Genomic DNA, 24,763 nt, shown 5'->3' on the forward strand with positions numbered 1-24,763 from the left:
CAACATTCATATTGATTAACGTATTAATCCATATTTCACCATTGTCCATGGAAACACATCCGCATTCTTTACAGCAGTCTTAATATAGAAACGTGTCCACATAAAGTAGTTCTCCAGATATTACAGAATGTCTATATGCAACGCAAAATAATTCATGTCTCTTCATGTAACAATACCCATCGCGAACACTTGGCATCACTACATCCAGAATGGCATTTTCTTTCATACCTACGGGTGTATTACTGGCTGGTCTAAGGCAATACACTCATGCCGCCTGAGGCTGTATTGCATAGCTACCCATGCAATAAAGCCTCGTGACGTCACGGCGTCAACAAAATTTCTATTTCCTCGGTTAAAATTTTAACATTTATTTCACAAACTTGACTGGTTTTACTTTAAAAGATGCAAACAACGGAATTTTTCTTGAAAATATCACTTAATTTTTCATGTATGAAAAAATGACTTTCAGCCGTGGATTTCTTCGAATTTATTTCAAAATGGCGGGATATTATGATTGTAAAATTGCAATAAAACGTCGAAGTATGAAAGAAAAATACTCTTTCATAAGTGGATATGAAGGATAGGGATATTCTACCATCGGGATCACAAAATGTTGCAAAATCCTCGGCAAGCCTCGGGTTTTACTACATTTTGCGACCCTCGGGTAGAATATCCCTATCCTTCATATCCACATATGAATGAGTCTTATATTATATGTCCAGTAGCTGACACCAAAATAGTAACAAGTATCTTGGAACAAATGTTTGGTGCACGGTGGCCTGTATGTTGACATAGGTTGTTGTTCATTTTAAAAATAAAAATACACACTTACAAAATCATTGAATAAATAGTCGCTACCACGCTTAAACAAAACAACAAATAGCAAAAGAATGGTCAAATTTACTATAAAACGCCATATGTAGTTGTATTCATACCATACACATAACTAATGTATGTATTTGATTCAGAAAGAAGATCGTTCTCCTTTCAAAATATTCTTCTTTGCACGCTGACAGGCCAATGTATGGCGAAAGTATTTGTCCTGTCAAAATATTCAAGAATCAACTTGGATATAATTGTTAAGGGGATGCAACACAAGTATCTGATAGTATTCTTACGAAGCGGTTTATGATCAGAGTTCATTCAGATCTTTGTGTTATATGTCTCCATAACATAAAACATATATTCAAAAGAATTCTTATAATGCAATCAGCTATAAATAATTTCCTCAAATTTCAAAATTGATTTTTTTTGTTGCTATGAGATCATTACGCCGCTGTTCAGTCAATCGAAAGCGACGTTATATATCGCAACGTCATTTTGTCCTTTAGGGGCTGATAACGTAAATTTTCAAGTCAATGATTGATAGACTGAAAATTCTTATCAGAGAATAATATTTATTATAGTAAACATACACATGTGATATTTCTTATTGAATACGTTTACACTGTAAACCCTAACGGATCCCAATTGAAATGTATTGTATACTGTAAAACATTTTAAAGAATCCGTATTGTTATCAAAATTATTTTGTTTAACGAGACGATATTATCCCTAATATTATGCTTGATACCGAGAAGGTTCAACAAATCTATGTCACATAAAAAGAGTGATTTTACAAATATCAAAACTAAATTATGATGCGATATTCACATATCTTTGTCATCAGTAATTGTATGATTCGCATATCCATTACTATTTTTCACGTTTTCACTTACTATATTCCCATTTTCACATTTTGTCCCATTGTCACCAATACTGTCAGTTTCACATATATTTGTATCACTATGAACATGTCCATTCTCATTCACATGTCCGTTTTCACTTATCACAGATAACCGTATATGATTACAGTCGTCGGACTGTTCTCCTTGTTGACACAAACTTGTGGTGGAGCTGTTCCGTCTGATAGAGGTCCTGTTTGGCTGGCCACCATTTTGAATATCTGTAGACACATTAGAAAGACGTCTCAGGTTCGACTGGTACGTCAGACTTCTTCTGGAATCGCCAATGAAAGCAGAGTCACGTCTTACCCTGTAACTGGCTTTGATTAATGATGAAACCTGCAAAACAAATATATCAACAGAAACGATAAGCATTTTTGTGAACGTTAACATTCAATGAAAAAAACAAACGGATTTGGCATTAGGAAAAGTCTATTTTAGCCATCTCAAAAATACAAATATAGCTTTTTATATAAATATATACAGCAAAAAAAACTATGATTCGTTGAATTTTAATTAAGAACATATTGTCAATTACTTAAGACTCTAATAGGAGAATATGGTGGTTATACAATGTATTTTAAATGCCAATGCGTGTCAAAATATTTACATTTACATTGGCATTGATGAAATAGAAAATTGTTAAATATACAATAATTATTTATAAACTTTTAGACGCCCAAGTCATTCCAGAAAGAGGAAGTCTTTGCCTACATACATGTATATTTGCAGTAAACAAGACGAGTCACTCGACCACTCAAACCCACGTGTTCTGATCAAGGCTCCAGGAGCCACAGATAGAAGTATCACGGACAGCAAAGATGTTAACAACGATTTCGTGATCTTTAATGTGACACTCATCATGGAATCGGTCTACTTACCTCTCCGTTAAAATAGCAGTATATAAGTGATATGATTATCCCCTGAAAACAAATCGAACAATTATATTATTCTTTTATTACATTTGTTTGATAAACAATACAAAACATCGATCTCATTAGGTACGCTTTTCGCCGATATCAGATAAAGGAGAAAAGTTTCCTGTATTGTATTCAGTAAATAGTGTTGAGATTTACCTCAGATAGAGAAAAATCTTAGATACGATAAGACAGATAGACTTCTCGTGAAATTAGCAACGCTTTAATTGAACTTTTCCTCCAGATATTTATTAAAAGTTTAAGAATGGAAAAAAATATTGGGTTTTACCTTTAGATTTGTTCCATTGTTAATTTATACGAAATGCAAAAAATTACCTATAAGAAATGTTTACCTGTGAATTGTATACAATTGTGGATGCCATCTGAAAGAAGTCGAATGCCTTCTGATCGGGTGGTACCAGATAGATGATAAAGAAAATGTGAACTCCAAATAATGGCACCAGTATAAACGTCGCTTTGATCGCCTGTCTGTATAATGGTACCAACAAATAAATAAACATAGGTAAATATTACCAACAATTAGGGAAATATAGGTCAATAGTACCAACAATAGGGAAAATATAGGTCAATAGTACCAATAATTAGGGAAATATAGGTCAATAGTACCAACAATAGGGAAAATATAGGTCAATAGTACCAATAATTAGGTAAATATAGGTCAAAAATACCAAAAAATAGGCAGGTAAATATAGGTCAATAATACCAACAATGAGGTAAATATAGGTCAAAGGTAGCAAAAAAGGTAAATATAGGTCAATAGTACCAATAATTAGGTAAATATAGGTCAATAGTACCAACAATAATGTAAATATGGGTCAATGGTACCAATAATTAGGTAAATATAGGTAAATAATACCAACAAATAGGTAAATATAGGTCAATAGTAATAGCTTCATAGTTCCAACAAATTGGTAAATGTTAAAACTACAGTCGATACTAGAGCGGTAATTGCTGTCATTGCATGACTGTTAAAGGCGACTAAATATGAAATATTATCCTTTCTCTGATGAGAGGACCCTATGGTGACTGTGTTTTGTATACCCCGCCAAACTAATTGCATTAGCTCAGGTTTAACGCGACTTGAATAGCTGCTTACCGGTTGTCGGTATAATGCTACCAAGTTGGCATGTGCAATTTAATGTACTTGCCAGTATGTTCAGAAGAATAATTTAAACAAGCCTGCGTGTTAATGCAGTACATTTGTAGTAAAGATGGTACTTTTCAGTATATAGAAAACAACAGTTGTTTCCATTTAGTCGTTTCATTTCGACAGCCTCAAACCGTTTCAAGCACCGTGCCATTTTAAGCTCTAAAACAGTTGTTTAAATTGCTTCATTAAGTCTTTTAAACCAGTGTACAGGTTGATTTTACAAATGAAAAAAAAAAAAAAAAAAAAAAAAAAAAAAAAACTATATGCAAACAGTTTCGGTTTTTATTACAGACACCTTCAAGTCTAATTTTCGCGACGGCATAATTTGTCTTTGATACACCGTTGATTCATGGTAAAATTTGAAAACACATATCTTGAAAATATATCTAGAACGAAGTTTTATTTGGTTTTATTGGTTTTACGTCCTATTAACAGCCAATGTCATGTAAGGACGTGTAAGATTTGTTGGTGGAGGAAAGCCGAAGTAACCAGAGAAAAACCACCGGCCAGCGATCAGTACCTGGCAACTGCCACACATGGGTTTCGAAATCGCAACCCTGAGGTGGAGGGCTTGTGGTAATATGTCAAGACATCTTAACCACTCGGCCACCGCGGCAGCTATTTTATTCCCATTATAAGGATTCTTTATATCGCTACCGATTTCAATTTGTTTAAATGTTCAGGGAAAATTCTGCGAAACATATGAATTACCTGTAACTTCTTGGCTCCCGTGGATGAGATGATACCTGTCTGATAACTATCCGTATTATATTTAACATCAGGAAAAGATTTATCTGAAACGAAATTAGGAGTTTATTGAATATATTGTTTGCTGTACTCGAAGTTATTTTGTCTAGTATACATGCGAGTCAGTGTTATTCCCTTACATCTTACATCGAATTGTATTGAAAAGAGTGATCTATACCACGAAATGTATGACAGTCTCAAATTCAACTCATAGACAATAAAACACATAAATTATGATAAACTTGCTTCTTCTACTTATTAATCAGCAAGACGTAAATCGGACGGCTAGTCGATTAGCCAAGTATCGGTATAACATGACCGGATCAAGAGATAGCAAAATGTGCTTTCGGTAGTAAATTTTAGTAAGGTTACACTGTAAAGTACGGAAACGTTACTGCTATCGCAAGGAGACATATAGAAACTAACTGTGATCACCTTATATTAATAAATTATCATGTGTTCTTGCTTCCAACGAGTATTTTCATTAGGTTAAAATATAACTTTTTTTATTGTCAAAGTAAAATTACTTCAAGAAATTGGATTGGATTGTGGTGGTAGAGCTATAAAACTGAAATCACATTGTAATGCATCACAAACCGCGGCTTATCTACTGTATATGGCGATTTGTATCGTTATAATTCAATTTTACTTGTTACGAGCATTCTCATTGGCTTAAAATTTTACTTTATCAGCCCATATAGGAAAAAATGGCGTCGCCGTTTGTAACGTTGCTTCTGATTGGCTGAGATGACGGCGTAATGATTTCATAGACAAAAGAGTACCAAAATGAATTTTGAATATTGAAGAGATTATCTTTAGTAAATTGAATTATAAGGATTAATTTGAATAGATTTTTTATGTTATGGAGGTATAAGACAAAATCTGAGTGTACCATCGTCATAAACCGCTTCGCAGTTTATTTAGAGTACACTCAGATTTTTGTGTTATATCTCCATAATATAAAAAAATCTATTCAAGTTAATCCTTAAAATAAATCGGTGACTGTATGTGATGTGTATGCTTAATAATAAATTTAACTATATACTGTATCATTGCAATGTATTCTAGTATATGATACAAATATCCACACATGTAAAAAAGATCATACGAAATATTTTACTTACCACTATACATATCAACATGGGAGCTGTAATTATCCATTCAATACCACCAGTGGCTCCCTCTGGTGGCTGGATCCAGCATGACCTTTTAAACAAAAAAATATGGTTAATGCTTCCATTTATCTAAGTAATATGTAAATTGAAATTAAAAACGTAAATACCAGAGGTTTTGAAAATGAAACCCCTATGATAGAAATGGATGTTACATGCTGTTGTCTCTTTTCATTCAATACAAGTATAAACATCTTCATTCCATTGTTGTAGTCATGCATTTTTCCATTTAAAAAATATTTGCAAAGCTACATAACACTTTACATCTTAACATCTCTGCACGAAAGTAGGTCCTCAAAAAGAGTCGTACATATGTAGAACAACGAACTTACTGATCATCAGCCAATGTCTTTCTCAATATCCCGTAAAGTATGGCGAAAAAAGCAGGGCATCCTGCAATTTACAACAAGCAATACATTTAGTATACAGCGAAACATGTTTATAACGAGCACGTTTATGACGAAGTCGTAGTTATAACGTAGGTAGGTATTTTTATTCCCTAACAAGGTCCCTATATTATATTTGCATTATGTGTATAACAAATAATGCTTATAACAAAGTTATTTTATTCTTCTTCTGAGGTTCGTTATAACCAACTTTGTTTGAAAACATACTGATTTATTTTTCGTTAAGAGAGTACTTTATTTTATTCGTATGCGTTGTATTTGCGTTGTTAGAAAGTGAAGATGAGACATTAATTATATTAGACATGAAAACAATGGGGTTATTAATATACAGTGTTTAAATAAATATTTCTAGCAATGAATTTGTCCATATACACTTTTAATAAGATATCTAAATGAATATCTTATGGAATTCACAAGACTACTGTAACATAGATAACACATAATTTTTTCAAAGTAAATTATTCTGTCAAAGTAAAAATTGCTGAGTAAACTTGCGACCCGAATTTAGGTCATATTCTTGCTACGAAATTTGCTAAAATTCTTTTTATTATGCATAATATCCAAGATATTCAACTTACTATTAAGTCAAAACTAATAACTAAAAAGTCCCTCCGGGCTTCCGTAATTTTGTGTAGTTCAAATAAAACTATTTTGTATTTATCTTGTACTATGTATTATGTTTATTTTCACATGCTTACCCCATCCTACAAAGTAGTATCCGATTATGTGTTTAGGAGGCTCAAATGCCTTCATAAGTAAAGTGTGGAGAAAGAATCCTTCACATAACATCCAGAAAAATGGTGTTATCCGAGCAAATCGACGAAGGATATTTAACAATTTACAGCTATCCTGTAATGAGAATGTGTAAAATCACCAATTGGAGGATAAATTATCATTTGATATTAACAAGCCGGAGTTTGGATTCCTTGTGCAGTCATTTATCTATAGCATCCGACAACTTGCGTAAATATTTTCATTACAGTATGAAATAAGCATGCCGGTGAACCCGTGTCCAATTCAAACATTGGTCATATTAAATAAAAGAAATATATAATTACCCATGTTGTTTTAAACATACACTGTATTTATACTGTCGATACAGTGGTCAGTGTCAAACTCGACTTTACTGCGATATATCAACGCTACTAGACAAGATCCACATAACATTTGACACAGAGTGAACGGTTTTAATTGAATAAAGCCTAAATGGCAAAAAATATGGATTGTTGAAAACTAAATATTCAATTTTTGGGTAAAAATGGCGAAATTTGTGAGTGACTAAAATAACCAGTGTACGACATTTTTTATCATCAATCTAGTTATTCCATGACGCTCCCGCTGTTCTTCTTAATTTTTGCATTTTTTTCCCAGAAATGCCTAAAGTTGTTTGTGTCAAATATCGAACACACCCGGTATAACAGAGAACATATGATTTGCACACTCAAAATGCTTACTCCGATAAATACTACAGTTTGGCATTACTTTTAGCATATTTTCTCTGTTTTCAAAAATGCCTAAATTTTATTTCGTCAATTTTTTTCACGTCAAATAATATGGATAAGCAATATATTAAATAGACAACAAATTATTTGCATTCTCACAATATTTAGTCCAATAAATACTAGAAGAATCCTAACATTATACATGTTTGGTATAACTGACAGATCAGTGTGCGACACACCTACCTGGTCAGTATGGACAAGAGAGTGTGTTCCATCGTTAACCAGGCGGTTGTATTTGACGAGAACATCCCAGAACATCCATATAATCCCATATAAAAGAAGTGAAGTAAACAGGTGGATGTGTATTCGAATCCTCAGTTGTCGGCGAAGCTGTCTGTAATGTAAAAAAACAAGCATATAACCCTTGCATATTTTTTTAATTTGTGATATCTTCTTTTCCATCGCTAATAATAGTAAATTGGTATTGTAAGAATAACTACATTAACTTTACTCGGTATCAACTTCGTTGTGTAAGTGGCGACATGATACAGTAAAACTGCAATTAATGACATTTCCAAAAAAGAACTATGCATTCATACTTGATTAATGTTGCCCTTTCTCAATATCCAGTATTCGATCAGCTAGGGTTACACCCCCTTTGCTATTTTCCGTCTGACGCAATCGCGACATCTCGGAGTAATTTCCGTGAATCTTCGGAAATATATATTTCCGAAGATTACCGGAAATTTCTCCGAGGGGATCCGATTGCGTCTGACGGAGTAACGTAAAGGTAAGTAACTCTATTATATCAAAAGGAATATCCCGTGTAAAGGCAATAGCTTTAGTATACTGGCCATTATCTTGGCAATATACCGAGGGGAATAGCTCTATCTGTTAGAGCTGCATTCCTTTGCTATACTCCGTCTGACGGAGAAATATGAAGGGAAGTAACTCTGATATATCAGAAGGATATCCAGTGTAAAGGCAACAACCTGAGTATACTGGTCAATATCTTGGCAATATACCGCGGGGTCAGCACTATAACGTCAGAACAGGATCATACAACAATACAAGATATTAATGAAATCTTAAACATTATTAGCAAACCAACTAATACATTCAAGTATACCACGTCTCAATTATCTTTATTTGTTGGCCACGGTAATCTGCATTTTAGTAATTCAAGGTTGGTTATAAAATTGAATGTTTTTGATAACGTTCATGAAAAGACCGATTCCCATTGGCCCTTCACAACATCCCCCCTCCCCCCAAAAATAAATAAATAAATAAATAAATAAAGAAGCAATTCAGACTATCAAATAAATTAATTAAAAATTGAAAATAAAGTTTGTATAAACATACCTGTAAAATAGAAAGACAAGTATCGCTGGTATAAGGAGCAGTATCCCAAAAGCGTTCAGCGATATTCCCACAATTATTGAATTTTTGTATGTCTGAAATATAAAAAAATACATAATGGTAACAAAAACAAGATGTTGCAGGAAAATACATTATAGTATTACAAAAAGTAGTTTAGAGGTTAAATAAATGTTTAGACATTTAAAATAAAATAATATCGAGTAAAATGCACAATACTTGTCCATACATGAGTCATCCTAGTACTCGCTAATGATTCTAAATGCCATCAGTATATGATAAGTGGAGGCGACTAAATTCTAAATGCAATGTAGATATTTGGATACTACATACCAAATGTTTTCATCGTTATCCAATTAACTTAAAACTTAAAAAATTAATTGGTGATAATTAATTTTCTCTTTGTCACTGGCTTTCTGATTGGTCTATTCATTTTTTTTTCATTCCACGATGAAAAAAATATCCGAGAATGGCGCGGAAATCCCGACGTTATTATGACGTCACAATAGAAACATTGACGTTGCGTATTGATTCGGAAAAAATAATCCCTTGGAAGAAATCAATGGAATCGTACATTTGTACGTGTAAATGTATTTCATTTCATAAAGTAGCCTGGGAAATTAATTATAAGTATTGAAGTCACTATTTTTTTAATTTCATCGGGGTATGAAAGAAATTTTGTTTGCAAACTTTTGTGAGAATCGCTACGCGGATTCACACAGTTTGCAAACAAAATTTCTATCATACCCCGATGAAATTAAAAAATAGTGACTTCAATGCTTAAATAAAAAGAGAAGTCAAGGTACACCATTGGGAGAATACAAACTATTTTTGGTTCCATTCAATTTAACAGATAAGCATTATCCAATGGCATCGGACCTCCCGATAGTCGATGGTCTCCATGAGGTATATATACCATGGAGAAAAATACGCATATTAAAGCTGGTAATGCTACATTTTCATACATACACACGAAAATGTCTATTTATAGTTTTCATCATAAAGTTTTCAACAAGGTTCTAGCATCAAAAAATATTAAAAACTGTTCTGTATATTTTGAACTGTTTATTACGTAATTTTATCTTTTCAAAAAGCTACATTTACTTTGCTAATCTTTAAAGATGTTTTATTTCATCAAGGGCCATAACTGTATCTGAGTTTGTACAGAAGCATGTTGGCATATGTAGGTAATTACTCACGATGTAGAATGGATAGATATACATATGTGCTGTGAATTGCATTGCTCACATTCCAATGCACGCCCAAGAAACATCTCAACATATGTTGTATATATACACACACTTCCGGGCGCATTCGCTACTGACTCACGTTAACTAAATACAGATCCATCGATTACATAGCTATATACCACAATGACGTACATATAATCATAAGTCACAATCAATCAATTATTCCTGTTTTCTTTTCCTATAAGTTTCCCCCTATTTCTATTACATGTACTTGAAACGTTCATTCCGACGTGCTATTAATATTATGTACAGTTTAAAGATGCTCCCCCGCCGACAGAGCATTAATGATATTCATTATTTGAACAGAACAATAATTGGTTATTATCGTGTATATATATGTCTAATTAACACAAAAAATAATATGAAATTATTCATTTTGCCTTTGGTGCATGCGCAATTAGTACTTCATTCCATATAGGATAAAGTGCAACGGAAATTTTTCGGGATGCAATTAATTATTTTTCATTTCTTTAACTTGAAGTAAAATTAGAAGCTCAAACTTTTCAATGTTGGTAATGGTGTAAAGTAAGTATTTTTTGTAACTGAAGAAAAATACTAAATTGTCTGCTCCTAATTTTGATAGTGAAAAAATACCATTTGTCAGCGGTGGAGCATCTTTAATCGCCTTTACCTCAAACTTGTGTAGCTTCATATCACACATTTATTTCTAAGCACTTTATTTTTCATGTCAAAATTATTCATTTCATCTTCAGGTATGCTTATTTTGGCGCGATCAAATTTTAGAGCAACGGAAATTCGCATATTCACGATATAATGGTTATAAAAAGATATTCAAATTAGTGCAACCGTTCTAACGTATAAACCGCTAAAACAAGATTACCACTAAAATATATGTACGATTACATGTACCCACTTAACGCGAAGTTTTACCATAGTAACCACAACTTCGAGGTTCTGTGGCTTCTGCATTAAAGTGACCAGCGCAGAGGGTCACATTACAAAATCGAGAGAGTAATTAAGTTAACAACCTTAATGTTCCTTTTTATGAATAGTATCTGATATCATCGGTCCAGTAGGTATGCATTTTCTAAGGATTAACTTGAATAGATTTCTTATGTTATGGAGATATAACACAAAAATCTGAGTGTACTCTAAATAAACCGCGAAGCGGCTTATGATGAGAGTACACTCAAGATTTTTGTGTTATATCTCCATAACATAAAAAATATATTCAAATTAATCCTTATAATTCAATTTACTAAAGATAATCTCTTCAATATTAAAAATTCATTTTGGGACTTTTTTGTCTATGAAATCACTACGCCGACATATCAGCCAATCAGAAGCAACGTTACAAACGACGACGCCATTTTGGGCTGATAAAGTAAATTTTGAAGCCAATGGAAATATTCGTAACAAGCAAAATTGAATTATACTTGTATATTGTTAAGATGTTAATGCAAAGTGAATTAGGCATAGCCAGGGCCAATTGAACCCTCTCCTGGTCATTTCATGAATAACAGTACAAAACATAAAATCCACAACTAGAAAAAATATGCTGTATGGTATAGCATTGATCATTATGAAGAAACACTTAAGATGAATCTCACAAGTTGAATATAAATCATGAAACTATTGTCGAATGAATTGTTCGTAATTTATTTTTTATTCACAATATCTTGAATATGAATAAATCTAAAATGAACTCAATATCAAGTTGACATATCGAGTATTATAACAGTAGAGGTAAGTTTCAATAGAATCAGGAATGTTGATATCTAATGCAGCAATGAAATTATATTGCCGATTTATTTGGTTACTGTAGAGAGGGCAATAAAGGAAATTATGATAGGAATTTGCAATTGGAAAACCACACAGACATACAGGTATGAATATCACATAATTTAAATCAGAATTAAGTTCAATCTCAAGAAATAGAAACCATCGTTAAACAGGAATAATTCTAATTATATATTAAAATGTTTTGTATCTCTAACACTCAAAAACAGTGTAAACTCTAAATGAACTGGCGTTAAATTGAATTATTTATATGTCACATTAATTTATAGCCATGTGCTGTTGTAACACACGTTTGTAACATTTAAAGGCAAATTACATCGAATGATTTATATCTGCTTAGTTGAGCGCTCGCCTCTGGCCGGAAGGCTTCGGGTTCTGTCCCCTGGCCGCGACACAGCATTGTATAGAAATGTGTTAGTTTCTGTCACTGCTTAGCGTTCAGCATAAAAGGAGTGGGACGACTGGTTTGCCCGTTGTAATTATAATATGACCCGGTGGTGTGTGTTATTAAGTGTCTCTCGCGGTATACTTCAGCGAGATAACATTATAAAATGAGCAGGAGTTCCGCTATTAATGTACCAGAATATACCGCAGCCTCTCAAACCAATTTAACGAAAGATGGAGTCCTTAAATGACCATGGTTAATCACCAAACTAAACTGATTTTTCTCTTTTGTCCTTTTAATTACCACCACTTATGTGTTCCGCAAACTAGTTTGTAATGTTGAACGTTTTTATAACGATGAACACCTTTTATTACCTAGGAAGACTGGTTTGATATGTTGAACGTTTTTATAACGATGAACACCTTTTTATTACCTTTAGAAGACTGCTTTGATATGCTGAATGTTTTTATAACATGACAACCTTCGATTACTTTTAGAAGACTGGTTTGATATGCTGAACGTTTTTATGACGATCCCAAACTATCATTACCTAAGAAGACTGGTTTGATATGCTGAACTTTTTTTATAACGATGGTAACCTTTGATAACGTTTAGATGACTGGTTTGATATGCTGAACGTTTTTATGACGATCCCAAACTATCATTACCTAAGAAGACTGGTTTGATATGCTGAATGTTTTTTTATAATGATGACAACCTTTGATTACCTTAAGAAGACTAGTTTGATATGCTGAACGTTTTTATAACGATCCCAAACTATCATTACCTGAGAATACTGGTTTGATATGCTGAACGTTTTTATTACGATGACAACCTATGATTACCTTAAGAAGACTGCGGTACTCGGCAGGAACACACGTCGTGTAGTCTGAACGCTCCATCTGTGACGTAGGGTCTACCCACCACGTACTGTTTATGGTACACTGTTTAGTTACCTTAGCTGGAATCAAAGTCAATCTTTAAATTATTTAATCTCAAAATATCATCGAAGATAAAACACATACACATTCATATTTATATAACATATCGATTCAGACCAATGTGCAGATCTATTAAAACGTAGACGGGAAGATATAAAACATGACAATTGATATTCAAAGGTGAATGGAATTATTTCTGATTTGATATATTCCAGTAGTCTAGGAGAAATTGTCCGGACATTTTTTTCTACGGACAGACAGACAGACAAATTTATTCCAGTACACTCCTATCTTCGCTGTGGAGGTATACTAAATAATTTAACTGCATTCACGAAATGAAAAATAATATTAAGGAATGAAAACGTAAAAAAAATCGTTGCGAAAATTAATTGATTTTCAAGAGTATTGTTAGACGTCATTTAAAAACGTTAACAAATCTAGATGGATATGATAACATACGTGGTTATTCCTGGTCATATTTTTTTTTATAAAGTTAGTAAACACCATGATAATGGGACTTTAATAGAAATTGAAAATAGATACTTAACGGAGAATAATTCAAAAAAAAAAAATCAAAAAAAATCCCAAAAACTAAGAATTCAACCTAAACGCATGCTGGGACAGTTGCGAGTGTTTTTTTAATCATGCTGAATCGCTTCGTGAAACCATTACGCGTATAATAGCAATGTATTTTCACTAATGCTGGTCGTTTTCGTGGGTATGATATTTTCGCGATTTCGCCGGTCGTTTCTATGATCATAAACATTTGAAACCGCTAAAATACCTAAACCGCTAATGTTTTGTCCCACGTTAAAGAGAGGTTATACGGTACAAATTTCCCTTCTATCGTCTTCGTTTTTTTGTTTTTTGTTTTTGTTTTTTTTTGCTATCACGTGGTTAGCTTGTTTGTGCTTTTACCAACTAATACCTTATAAAAATGTTTCCACTATTGCGTACATAACTCGATCAATAAGCAGATATTTGCAACAATAAACTTACATTTTCGTTATAAAAGTAATTTTAACGAAAACTATTCATGTGTATTATAAAAAGATTATTTTACGATGCAACTACAAAATAATATATTTCATGATAGTAATATTAAAATTTCAGCGATAATTTCGATATAAAATTCGTTTTACTTACGTTTTAACTCCAAAATAATATATTTCAAAAATGATGGACAGACTTGGTTTGTTGTGGTGCCTTTTTCCGTATAATCCCAACATGTCCACCCGTCCCACGTCTGTGGACACTGCGCATGTCCGGGATTTCTAGGATTTTCCAGTTGCTTTTCACAACACTTCCAAGCGTCTGAACAACACCGACTCCAGTCATTGCAGTCATACTGCTCGCCAGTGATCGTCCTACACACCTCATTCATACTGGTCTTGTTGTTAATGTCGGGAAATGTATAAATCCTTTCTTTTTTATTAAGTAGATATGTAATGCTTTCATTTTTGTAGATATACTTTCCTGTCCGAAATACAGGGTTCCTTATAAAAAGGTATAGATAGCACTCAGAACAGGTAGAGATACGGTAGTGATATGTACTTCGGAATAAACCTCGGTCTCGGCAATATTTTGGTTGTAAATCTAGACTTGTTACAGGTTGTTTCGTTTTCGTCGTATCCAAGGAAACGGCCAACTGAAGAAAAAAACCAACAAGATTATTTCTTTTAGAATTAACTTCAATAAGTCAACAGATGATGAAAAAAATAAATTAGAGAGAAAACTACATCACTGATAAATGATAATAACTGTTTCTATGTATGATGTAATGAAGAATATAATAGTCATCAATAAAATAAAAATGCATTTGATCTAACAAATGTGTTATGCAAAAAGCGTTTATCCACTTTGGATTATAGAACATACCTTGAGGAAACTGAAGAAAATGACTTGACAGAGAATATATCGTCGGTTTCCAGCTGTCCCCATTCTGAGTTGTCTTTGCAAAAACATCACTGAATAATTTAAATCAACACAATGTGAATGCATTCTGTATTTGCATATTACAGAGTTATCTGCCCTTGTGGGGTTGTACGAATTGTTACGTCACGTTGTTATGAGTGTAACGTCATACTTTCCTGATAAACGCAACATAATTTTGATAACAAAGTAGTGACGTCACAATCGATACGTGTACCTACTCGCAAGGGCGATAAGTCTATAATATGCAAGGACGGAATTATGCCATTGGAAAACAATTTAACTGAACTTTAATTATTCGAAAACCCCGTCAGGTGTACTGAAACTTAATGAGAAACTTAGATACAACACTGAAATCTTTTAAGAAGATAGGGTGTTGTAAAACCACTCGTTATTCAGATATTTATGTAAATGATGAAGTAAAAAAGCTCGTTTAAGGTTTCAATTTATTATATAAGATTGTTTGGTAAATATACATTTTCAGAGTCAAAATCTCAAAATATATCTAGAATGTGCATATCTGAAAGGGACAGGGAGTTCCACTGCATTGCTGTAGAGAATCTGCATTAGAATTATAGATACGAGTAATATATTTTACTTGCAAGACTGAATATATAGTAATACGGGGTTTCAAGATATCCAAACGACCTATATAAAGCACGATTTACCGTCGAATAGTCTTACCATCTGGTATTGTCACGTCTCAAAAATCACGTCAAAATATGACGTCACAATCAACGAAGGTGAGACTAAAACGTACTTTACCCTTGTATTCCATTTTATGACCCAACACGCGTGATTGTTTCAACCAATACTTTTGTGACCCAGTTTTATGACCAATCTAATGTAGGCAATAACACCTTGTTTTAAAACCAAAAGCAGACAGCACTTAAAGGATACCTTCAACTATATTTTCAGACCATATGGATCCATTGTCAATTTGAATTTGACATTCGCTACGATTAGGCATGTTGGTGTGTTTGATAAATTACGAAACTGTAACGAAATACCACATAAAACAATGGTGCACGTGTACCGAACGTTGTTAGAGGTCTCGTGTCAGCGAGGTTATCCGGATCTACTGGTAAACAGAAGCAAATTTAGCTATTTTGTTATTTTAATACCACAACGTCGGAATCCATGAACGATAAGGCCAGAAATTAAACTTCCGCGCAGGGATATAATCCCAAATATAGAAGCCTGAGTGACACTTGACGAGAGGACAGGGACAGTATGATACTACAGTGACTTGTAGGTATACTGTGTATTGTTTTGAACGTCATTCAAATCATTCATAAAATATCAAATAATACACCTAGAGACGACATCCTGATTGGTCAGTCGGGTAAACGCTCTAGCTATTATCTCCCCTGTTATATGTCAATGGTTGATTGGGTTTACCGTTCGTTTAACAGCTAACGTCATTTATTGGTTTTATGGGTTTAACGTCCTATTAACAGCCAGGGTCATTTAATGACGTGCCAGGTTTGTTGGTGGAGGAAAGCCGGAGTATCCGGAGAAAATCCACGACCAGCGGTCAGTACCAAGCAACTGCCCCACATGGGGTTCGAACTCGCATCCCAGAAGTGGAGGGCTTGTGGTAATATGACGGGACATCTTAACGACTCGGCCACCGCGGCCTCGAAAAAGTCATTTAAGGACGGCCCTTGTTATGAATATTCACGTACATCATATAGATACATTGCATACATTGTAGCAATAATTCGATTAGTTTATTATGTAGAACGTCATATTAATAGTCAGTGTCATTCAAGAACGTGCCATGTTCAGAGGACAAAGGAAAGCAGGAGTACCCGAAGAAAAATCGGCATGTGACATCCACATAGGATTGCGGTCCAGAGCTGGAGTCCTGGTGGTAATGTTTCGGTACAACAGCGATCCCAACGAAACAGTGAAATTATATTCATTCTAATAAGGCATAAAAAGTTAGCGTACATATATATTATTGACATAATAAAAAGAGCGTACATATATTATTTATTTATCTTGAAGACTACTTCTATCAATATGGTCTTATTGTGAAATGAACTGTTTGGAAATGTACATTTCATTTTTACCTGTAATATGACATGTTAGTGAATCGGATGTCTGTCTCCATCGAAAGAGGTAAAAAGCTCTAAATGATGTGGATATGGAGATAAGAGGATTTAAACAACCTATAGACTTCCTGGTGATTAATTACAGATACTATGAAATCATTCTACATGTGTAGTTAAACAAAAAACGTTTTTTTTGACATGTGTCTGGGACCTGTTTAAGATAGCAGTGTACAGTACGTCCGACTGGCCATGGATGATATTTTTATTAAGCAGATAATCCCTGGTTTAATATATGCATGCTATATATCAATATATCAGTATATAGATAATTTTACACAGGCTTTATAGCCGGTTATTTTCGCGGGGATGATATTTTCGCGACCTCGCGGCACATTGCTAGGATCACGAAAATTTGATCCGCGAAATGATGAGAAATGGTTGAATGATATCTGCCTTTAAAATCCATATATATATATATACAATTGCTAACATATGATTTTCTCGTTTTTGTCATCAAATCGCTAAAACTTTGGTCCGTGAAAATATACACCGTTTATACGGTATTTGCCTAAAGAAATCTAAAAAAAAATGGGTTAGAGATTAATAGTTTAGAGGGTATCCGAATGAGCATGTAAGCAGAAAACCATAATATTGCATCTGCGGAAAATGATACCTGCGGCACGAGGTTCGATTGCTCAAATGTTTAACCTATATCGAAATATGTTCATTTCTGCCATCTGTTATCGCGATGTTATCGCAATGTTTGGTTTAACTAAACTGTTTAAGAGAAATTATCTATCTAGAGGGTGTATACTTTTGGGTTAAATAATATTACAATTTACCTAAACATTTGATTCTAATTATTATTGATAGCAAATATTTCATTTCGTTTTACAAATTCTAGCAATTGGGGTTATGAAAACAGCACAGGAAGCATTTTTTCTCGCTTTTGCTCTGATTTTTACCGAATATTATTTTATATTAAATCCTTCTTTACCCATCTCTATCCAGCGCGGTTGTCGTCAGGGGGATCCGATCGCCCCATACATTTTTATACTTTGCGTCGAAATATTAGCTGCTAGAATTAGGTTAAAAATCGAAATAAAAGGTATCCAAATTGATAATGTAGACATCTTGAACTTACAATACGCTGATGATACAGGCCTGATACTAGATGGATTAGAGAGATCATTAATTGAGTCAATAAATGAACTAAACAATTTTGCTAATATATCAGGACTTCATGTCAACACCAGCAAAACACAGGTAGTATGGATAGGAAGCAAAAAGTACAGCGAAGAAAAGTTTTTTCCGGAATATAACCTTTTATTGGGTAGAAATAAATTCTGTTTTTTAGGAATTGAGTTATCGGTCAATTTTAGTGAGATTCCAAAAATGAATTTTGATAAAAAAATTGTAAAATTAAAATCAATACTTAACATGTGGAAAAGACGTAGACTAACTCCAATAGGAAGAATCAAGATAATTAAATCTTTACTTTACCCATCAGACAAGCTTCTTTCAAATTTAAACTCTCTCCTATTTGAATTTCTTTTGGACAGTTAATCTCATAAAATAAAAAAAGATGTTATTATTCAGAACTATAAGGAAGGGGACTGAAAATGATAGATGTGAAAACCTTCATAGACTCTCTAAAACTAGGTTGGATAAGGAGAACTTTGTATTCTACAGGGTACAGGGAAGTGGAAATCACTAATACATTACTGTATAAATATGGATAAAATGTGGAAATGAATATATTTACATCCTAGTCCAATTTGTACATTATGTAACAGGGAAAGAGAAACACTAGTACATTGTCTGTGGGAATGTACTAAAGTCCAAACACTTTTTGAGAATTTTGATTATTTACTTGAAATCTTGTTTATCCCCTTCTTAATGAATAAAGACACACTTCTCTTTGGGGGTAATCTCACCACATGCTAATATTGCTGATAATGAAATCTTATTTATTATTAAGCACTATATTTACAAAACAAAATCTCTCCATAAAACTCTCAATATAAATGAAATTTTAAATGTGTATATAAAAGATTACTATAGTATCCAGAAATATATAGTTTTTAATAAAAGTGATACTTTTCAAAAGAAATTTGAAAATGATTGGAAAAAATGGTTACCATTGCTAGTAATATGATATTTTTGTTTGTTTTTGTTTTTTTTGTTTGTTTGTTTTTTTTTTAGATAAATTCCTCATATCCGTAGTTTATATATCCATACCCTGGCAAAGCACCAAATATTTTGGGAGGTCTCTGATCACACATTATTTTCTTTCTCTTTTTTCCCATTAGCTATGAAATCCCTCTAAAAATATGATAGTCGTTGTGTAATACAGTGTATACATAGGTAATACAGTAGTCCCACCTCTTTCTTCTTCTGTCTGTTTATTTTGTCCTTATGTCCATCCATTTTACCAGTTGTCATTCTGACACTACACATGCATTGTTAGTTTGTTCAATCCTGTCTGTCTACAGTTTTCAGTGTCTGTCTGTCTGCACTTCCTGTCCATCCCATGTGTTTGTGTGTCAATACATGTTGTGTACATTGTAGTTTGTTTTGTTTATCTGTCTGTCGTCTTCACTTTTTTGTATCGTTACCTACCATTAATTTGTGTCCGAATTTGTCCTTCTAATTAAATTATTAATGTTTATCAATACAGTTTGTATTTATCTAATTTGTTTTGATATGAACATGTTATTTAATTTACATCTTAGCTTTCTTTCTTACATTTGGTAAAGAATACTAGTATTGTAAATAATAATTGTTGTTGTATTTCAACTACAATGTAGATACGGACACCAGATAAACAATCATGTATTGTCCTTATAATATATACATAATTATTTATTGTTATATCCATATTCCATATGTTATTTAAAGGAGTGTAGTGTTGTTTGATTTCATGCTTCTTTTGGATTTTTCCTCCCTTATATTTACTGCAACACCTTATTTAAACGTCTATTCTCTTTTCTAAATCATATTGGTTCCTGCATGTACACCATATCCCTAAATTGAGATATGTATTCCACATAACTGCAACAACGATTTAAAACAAGAGAATAGAGAAACTGAGTGACATCTATTGTGTTATAGCATGCTGTTTTGATATAAAAAATACTTCCAGTAGTTTTAGAATCATTTTATGCAAAAGAAACAAAACACGTACATGCCTCATTTTTACTTCAAAATTTGAAATAATTTAACTGAAACTCAACCTTAGCCTATCCTTTATATGTTATATATTTATTTTACTTGTAATTTGGAAACATCGTAGAAACAAGACCTCCACAAGAAGCTCAAGCTTTTCAACGGTGATAATGGTGTAAAGTAAGTAATCTTTGTAATTGAAGAAAATGCTAAATCATCAGCTCCTGTTTTTGATAGAGAATACTTACCATTCGTCGGCGGTGGAGCATCTTTTAATGACCCTGACTATTCATAGGCATCGAACTAATAAAACCAACCATATCTTATATGACCTTAGTTGTTACAGTGTACAGATATATAAAAACCTTATTAAACTCAATCGCCTAATTCATGGTTCGGATGTTCAAAGCATGATTAGCTTAATCTCATGATTATTGAAATTTTCATTTCTCATTTACTGCAAAATTTTTAATCATATCTTAACTAAAATCAGCAAGTAAATAAAGAATGGAGTTCTTAGAATTCTTGTTAAATTTTATAAAATTCGTATTACCAGAAATGATTTTATCTTGATTTGAAAATGTCGGTATACTGTGAATAGCCTAATCGCCTTTTGAACAATTTGGTCCGGGTGCATTTTTTTTGTTATTTTATATTTATCGACATTGCTCACTGTCTTATAGGGAATATTTCGATTAACGGACGAATGTATAAAAGTCGGGATATAACGTCAGAGCGTTTTAAAGTGTTAAAACGGACCGATTACTCAATGATAAGGTCACTTATGTTACACTGCTGCTTGCCTTCTTGTGAATTAATAACAGGTCTTCAATTAAAATCGTTTTAGAACCGAGCAACGCCCCATCAAGGGTGTTACCTAATATATGTTTTAGGCAAATGGTCAGTAAACCATGCTCTTAATCACATGCAGGTTATTTGCAGAAAATGCATCACATCAAAGGGAGCCACAATGGAAGCGGATTTGTCAGGGGTGTAATTAATGTGTTGGAAGGCTTTCACGCGCTAAGTGTTGACTAATAGTCGGTCATTTAGTAAACACACTCCGGATTGGTTGTTAGATATATCAACGCTATTTTATAACACCTAGGATTGTATAATCATGATAAGGTTTTAACAGGTGGAAAAACTAACAAAAGTTATCTATAAAAGTTACCAGGTTCAGTTAGTGCATTAGTTTCAGAAGTATGAGTTATTGGAATAAATATTATATCTAATCCATCCAAATTCATAGTTCCCATTTAAACGTAGAAGATAGCTGAATAGTTTTCATTTTAAAGAGATGGAGAAACAGATAATATGCTTGTTGAATATTATAACTATACTTAAATTTAAAAATGATGTTAGGATCTTCAGAAAATCCCATTAAGGTACTTATTGTGATTAATTATCCAATTCCATGCAATTAATAGGTTGAAAGCCTTATTATTACAGTATTAAAAGCAAAATTATGATATGTCTCCGCTACAATTTTCTCGCATTTTCTAAAATGAAATTCACAGTATATTTTTCATGAGTTTTACCAAAATTATTTTATCATCGAAGTGATTTTATTTTGATGTTGATGATCCTAAATATTAAGATGAATTAATTAAAGAGTTATCTAAAGGTAAACGTTTCAAATGTGGCTTTTTGTGAAGACTTTTCATGATTGGTTTCGATTTAAAAGTTAAAATATCATTATATTTTATGGATGACAACTACACGGTATTTTTATATTCTTCAATCATTTTGTAATATTTCAATAAATCTAGCTAAGTTACAGACAAAGTATGTTTTTTGGCATTAACAGAAAAACTAAAGCGATCTCAAAGTTTCTATTGTATTTTGCCGGAAAGGATATTTTCGATGAAAGAAAGGGACAATTGAACTTCAATAAATAATGTACATGAAATTTGATTAAAATCGCTTATGAGCCTATGTGGTTAACTTGCATAATTAATATATTAATTTATTTCAATGCATCTATTTATTTTGAATTTTCATTCAATTAATGTATTTTATGTCTCTACTTTTTTCATTATTAGACGCTTCAGCATAAGAATTTTAAGATGTAAAGGATATTTTCCTCTTGGTCATTATGTAAAAGACCATCTAATTTATGCAGATTTCCTAGCATGTAACATCATTCGAAATATGATAAAAATGATTTCATTCGTTTAAAAACGTCAAAATCAATTTAAATTTATAAAGGATGTTCCAGAATACTATATGGCATTCAAAACATAACCTTTTTTTGTAGTTATATACTGTAGTTAGTTATATAGCATGAAACTCTATATGACTTCGTTATGACTTAAGATGTAAGAGAGACAAAATGACAAAATGACCCCCCCCCTCCCCCACCCCCCCCCCCCAAAAAAAAAAAGAAAAAAAGAATAATAAAATGACCCTTGATGGTCGCAATATTGGTTGTTATAAAGATCGCCGAAATCACCGTCTTTTAGCTGTGTACCACATTCTATATCAGCTGGGTAAATATTTAAACATATATTTATACATAATAGTACAATGTAGTGTCTAAATTCATGTAGATGTATTAACAGTCTGTATTCCAAGATGGGTGCCAAAATTGCGACCGATATCTGTTTATAATGTATATATTTTGACTAAGCTGACTTCATGCAAATGACCACCAGTAAATACAGTAACGATTAACTATTTTTGTGGAGTTTGATAAGTAGATATTATGATTTTTTTTTAAATCTGAAAATGTGCCACCAAGCTGAATTGTAAGATGTCCGCAATTATTTTATTGTATCAGTAACGTGACATGTGTTACAGAGGCTTTGGAAACATTCCTGTTCACACAATTACTGTTTTGATATAAAAAGGTACTTTTAGTAGTTAAAGAACTATTTCCATTAATAAAGTCTTTAGGATAGTGAATCATTATTGTATATTTTTTGGAAAAAAAAAACAATAAAGACAATACTAAATACATGCTTTTTTAATAATGCTGCTGAATATATAAAAAAACAAAATACATATGTTGAAATAGTTCATTAGGAAAAAACTACAAATTTTTTGCTATGAGGAACCGATCATCATTACGCAAGAACCACAACACATTGTATATATTTACTCTCTACAAAACTTACAATAGGATAATGGATATTCCTAAATGTCACTTGGAAGGAAAGGTCAGATATTTTCCCTTAACTTAAACCTTCGTCTTAACGAAGTTATACACATGCTTCGTTTTTTCTTCAAACATTGAAGTAATTTGACTGAAAATCGACCTTAGCCGTTCCTTTATACGCATATTTGACTTGATGTAAAATCAAATCGCCCATTAAAAATATTTCGCAGACTTTCGTCTATTGTTGGAAGTACAAATCAGATAATTACGATATCTTTGTACTTTGCAGCTGAATACTAGTTATAGTAAGATGGAGGAAATAAGCTAATTGACTTTCGTTAACTATACTTGGTGACAGTGAATAAGCGTATTTGTTCTTTAGGTAATATGAAATATTTTCTGGATCTACAATAATTTATATTTGAATTTGTACAATTTATGTTAAAGACTAAAAGAGATTTATGTGTTAAATCAAATTGGTAATACATTTTGTTGTATTGCAATTGTGGTATAAAATGATTTCTTGGCTAGCTACTATGATGTCCAACATGCTATCAGAATAAAGGTCAAATGAGAAACCCACAATGAGTTAAAAATTTGGTTTAAACCTACAGAAAAGCGTCATTACTACTAAAAGGATGTTAACACTGAGGAACAAGTACATTGATGCGTTAAACTCGTATTTTCGTTTGCGATAACAACATGCTATCATGACGTAAAGGTACTACATGGCGACATACACGAAACTGTCTCTCTTTTGTATTAGCATTCAGCATACTAAAACTACAATGCATGCCAAAATAAAAAATAAACATTGCATTGCTTATGATGGACCAGGCACAAAATACATTAATGTATATTTGTATACATATAATTTGCATCAATTTATAATCATAAATGTTATATATTGCAGAACGTTCCTTTGACTTTATCTGTACGAACGAAATATTCTAAAAATAAGCAAGTTAATATTGTAATATTTTACCTGGGTGATTGTTCTATATCTTGGTAGGGTTTATATCGTCTGCTCCATACTTTCACTCCTTTCATCAATACGGGAGACGCCGGACTCCATGTTTACATGTTCTCCTTACCGGCAGCTTTCACTGTACGCGATAACCAGTGTTTGCACCGTTCATATCAACACGACAAGAAACGTCGCAGTGACCCCCGATATCAAGCTTATACGGGGTCACTTCTTTCACGGAT

At 32.8% G+C, this 24,763-nt stretch overlaps 1 protein-coding gene across 1 annotated transcript; it reads right to left on the reverse strand.

The window, feature by feature from the left end:
* Positions 1–1,377: 1,377 nt before the first annotated feature.
* On the reverse strand, positions 1,378–24,685 carry LOC138314260 (calcitonin gene-related peptide type 1 receptor-like). Its single transcript, XM_069254505.1, has 13 exons — positions 24,540–24,685; positions 15,173–15,261; positions 14,441–14,942; positions 13,199–13,314; positions 8,943–9,034; positions 7,824–7,974; positions 6,837–6,987; positions 6,064–6,124; positions 5,684–5,765; positions 4,524–4,606; positions 2,995–3,130; positions 2,606–2,647; positions 1,378–2,063 (listed from the first exon to the last, which is right to left on the reverse strand). Exons 2-13 carry the CDS (start codon positions 15,257–15,259, stop codon positions 1,650–1,652), a joined length of 1,917 nt encoding a protein of 638 aa, XP_069110606.1. The 5' UTR covers positions 15,260–15,261; positions 24,540–24,685; the 3' UTR covers positions 1,378–1,649.
* Positions 24,686–24,763: the final 78 nt, after the last annotated feature.

Source organism: Argopecten irradians, chromosome 2 (genome assembly GCF_041381155.1).
Source record: "Argopecten irradians isolate NY chromosome 2, Ai_NY, whole genome shotgun sequence".
NCBI classification, from domain to species: domain Eukaryota; kingdom Metazoa; phylum Mollusca; class Bivalvia; order Pectinida; family Pectinidae; genus Argopecten; species Argopecten irradians.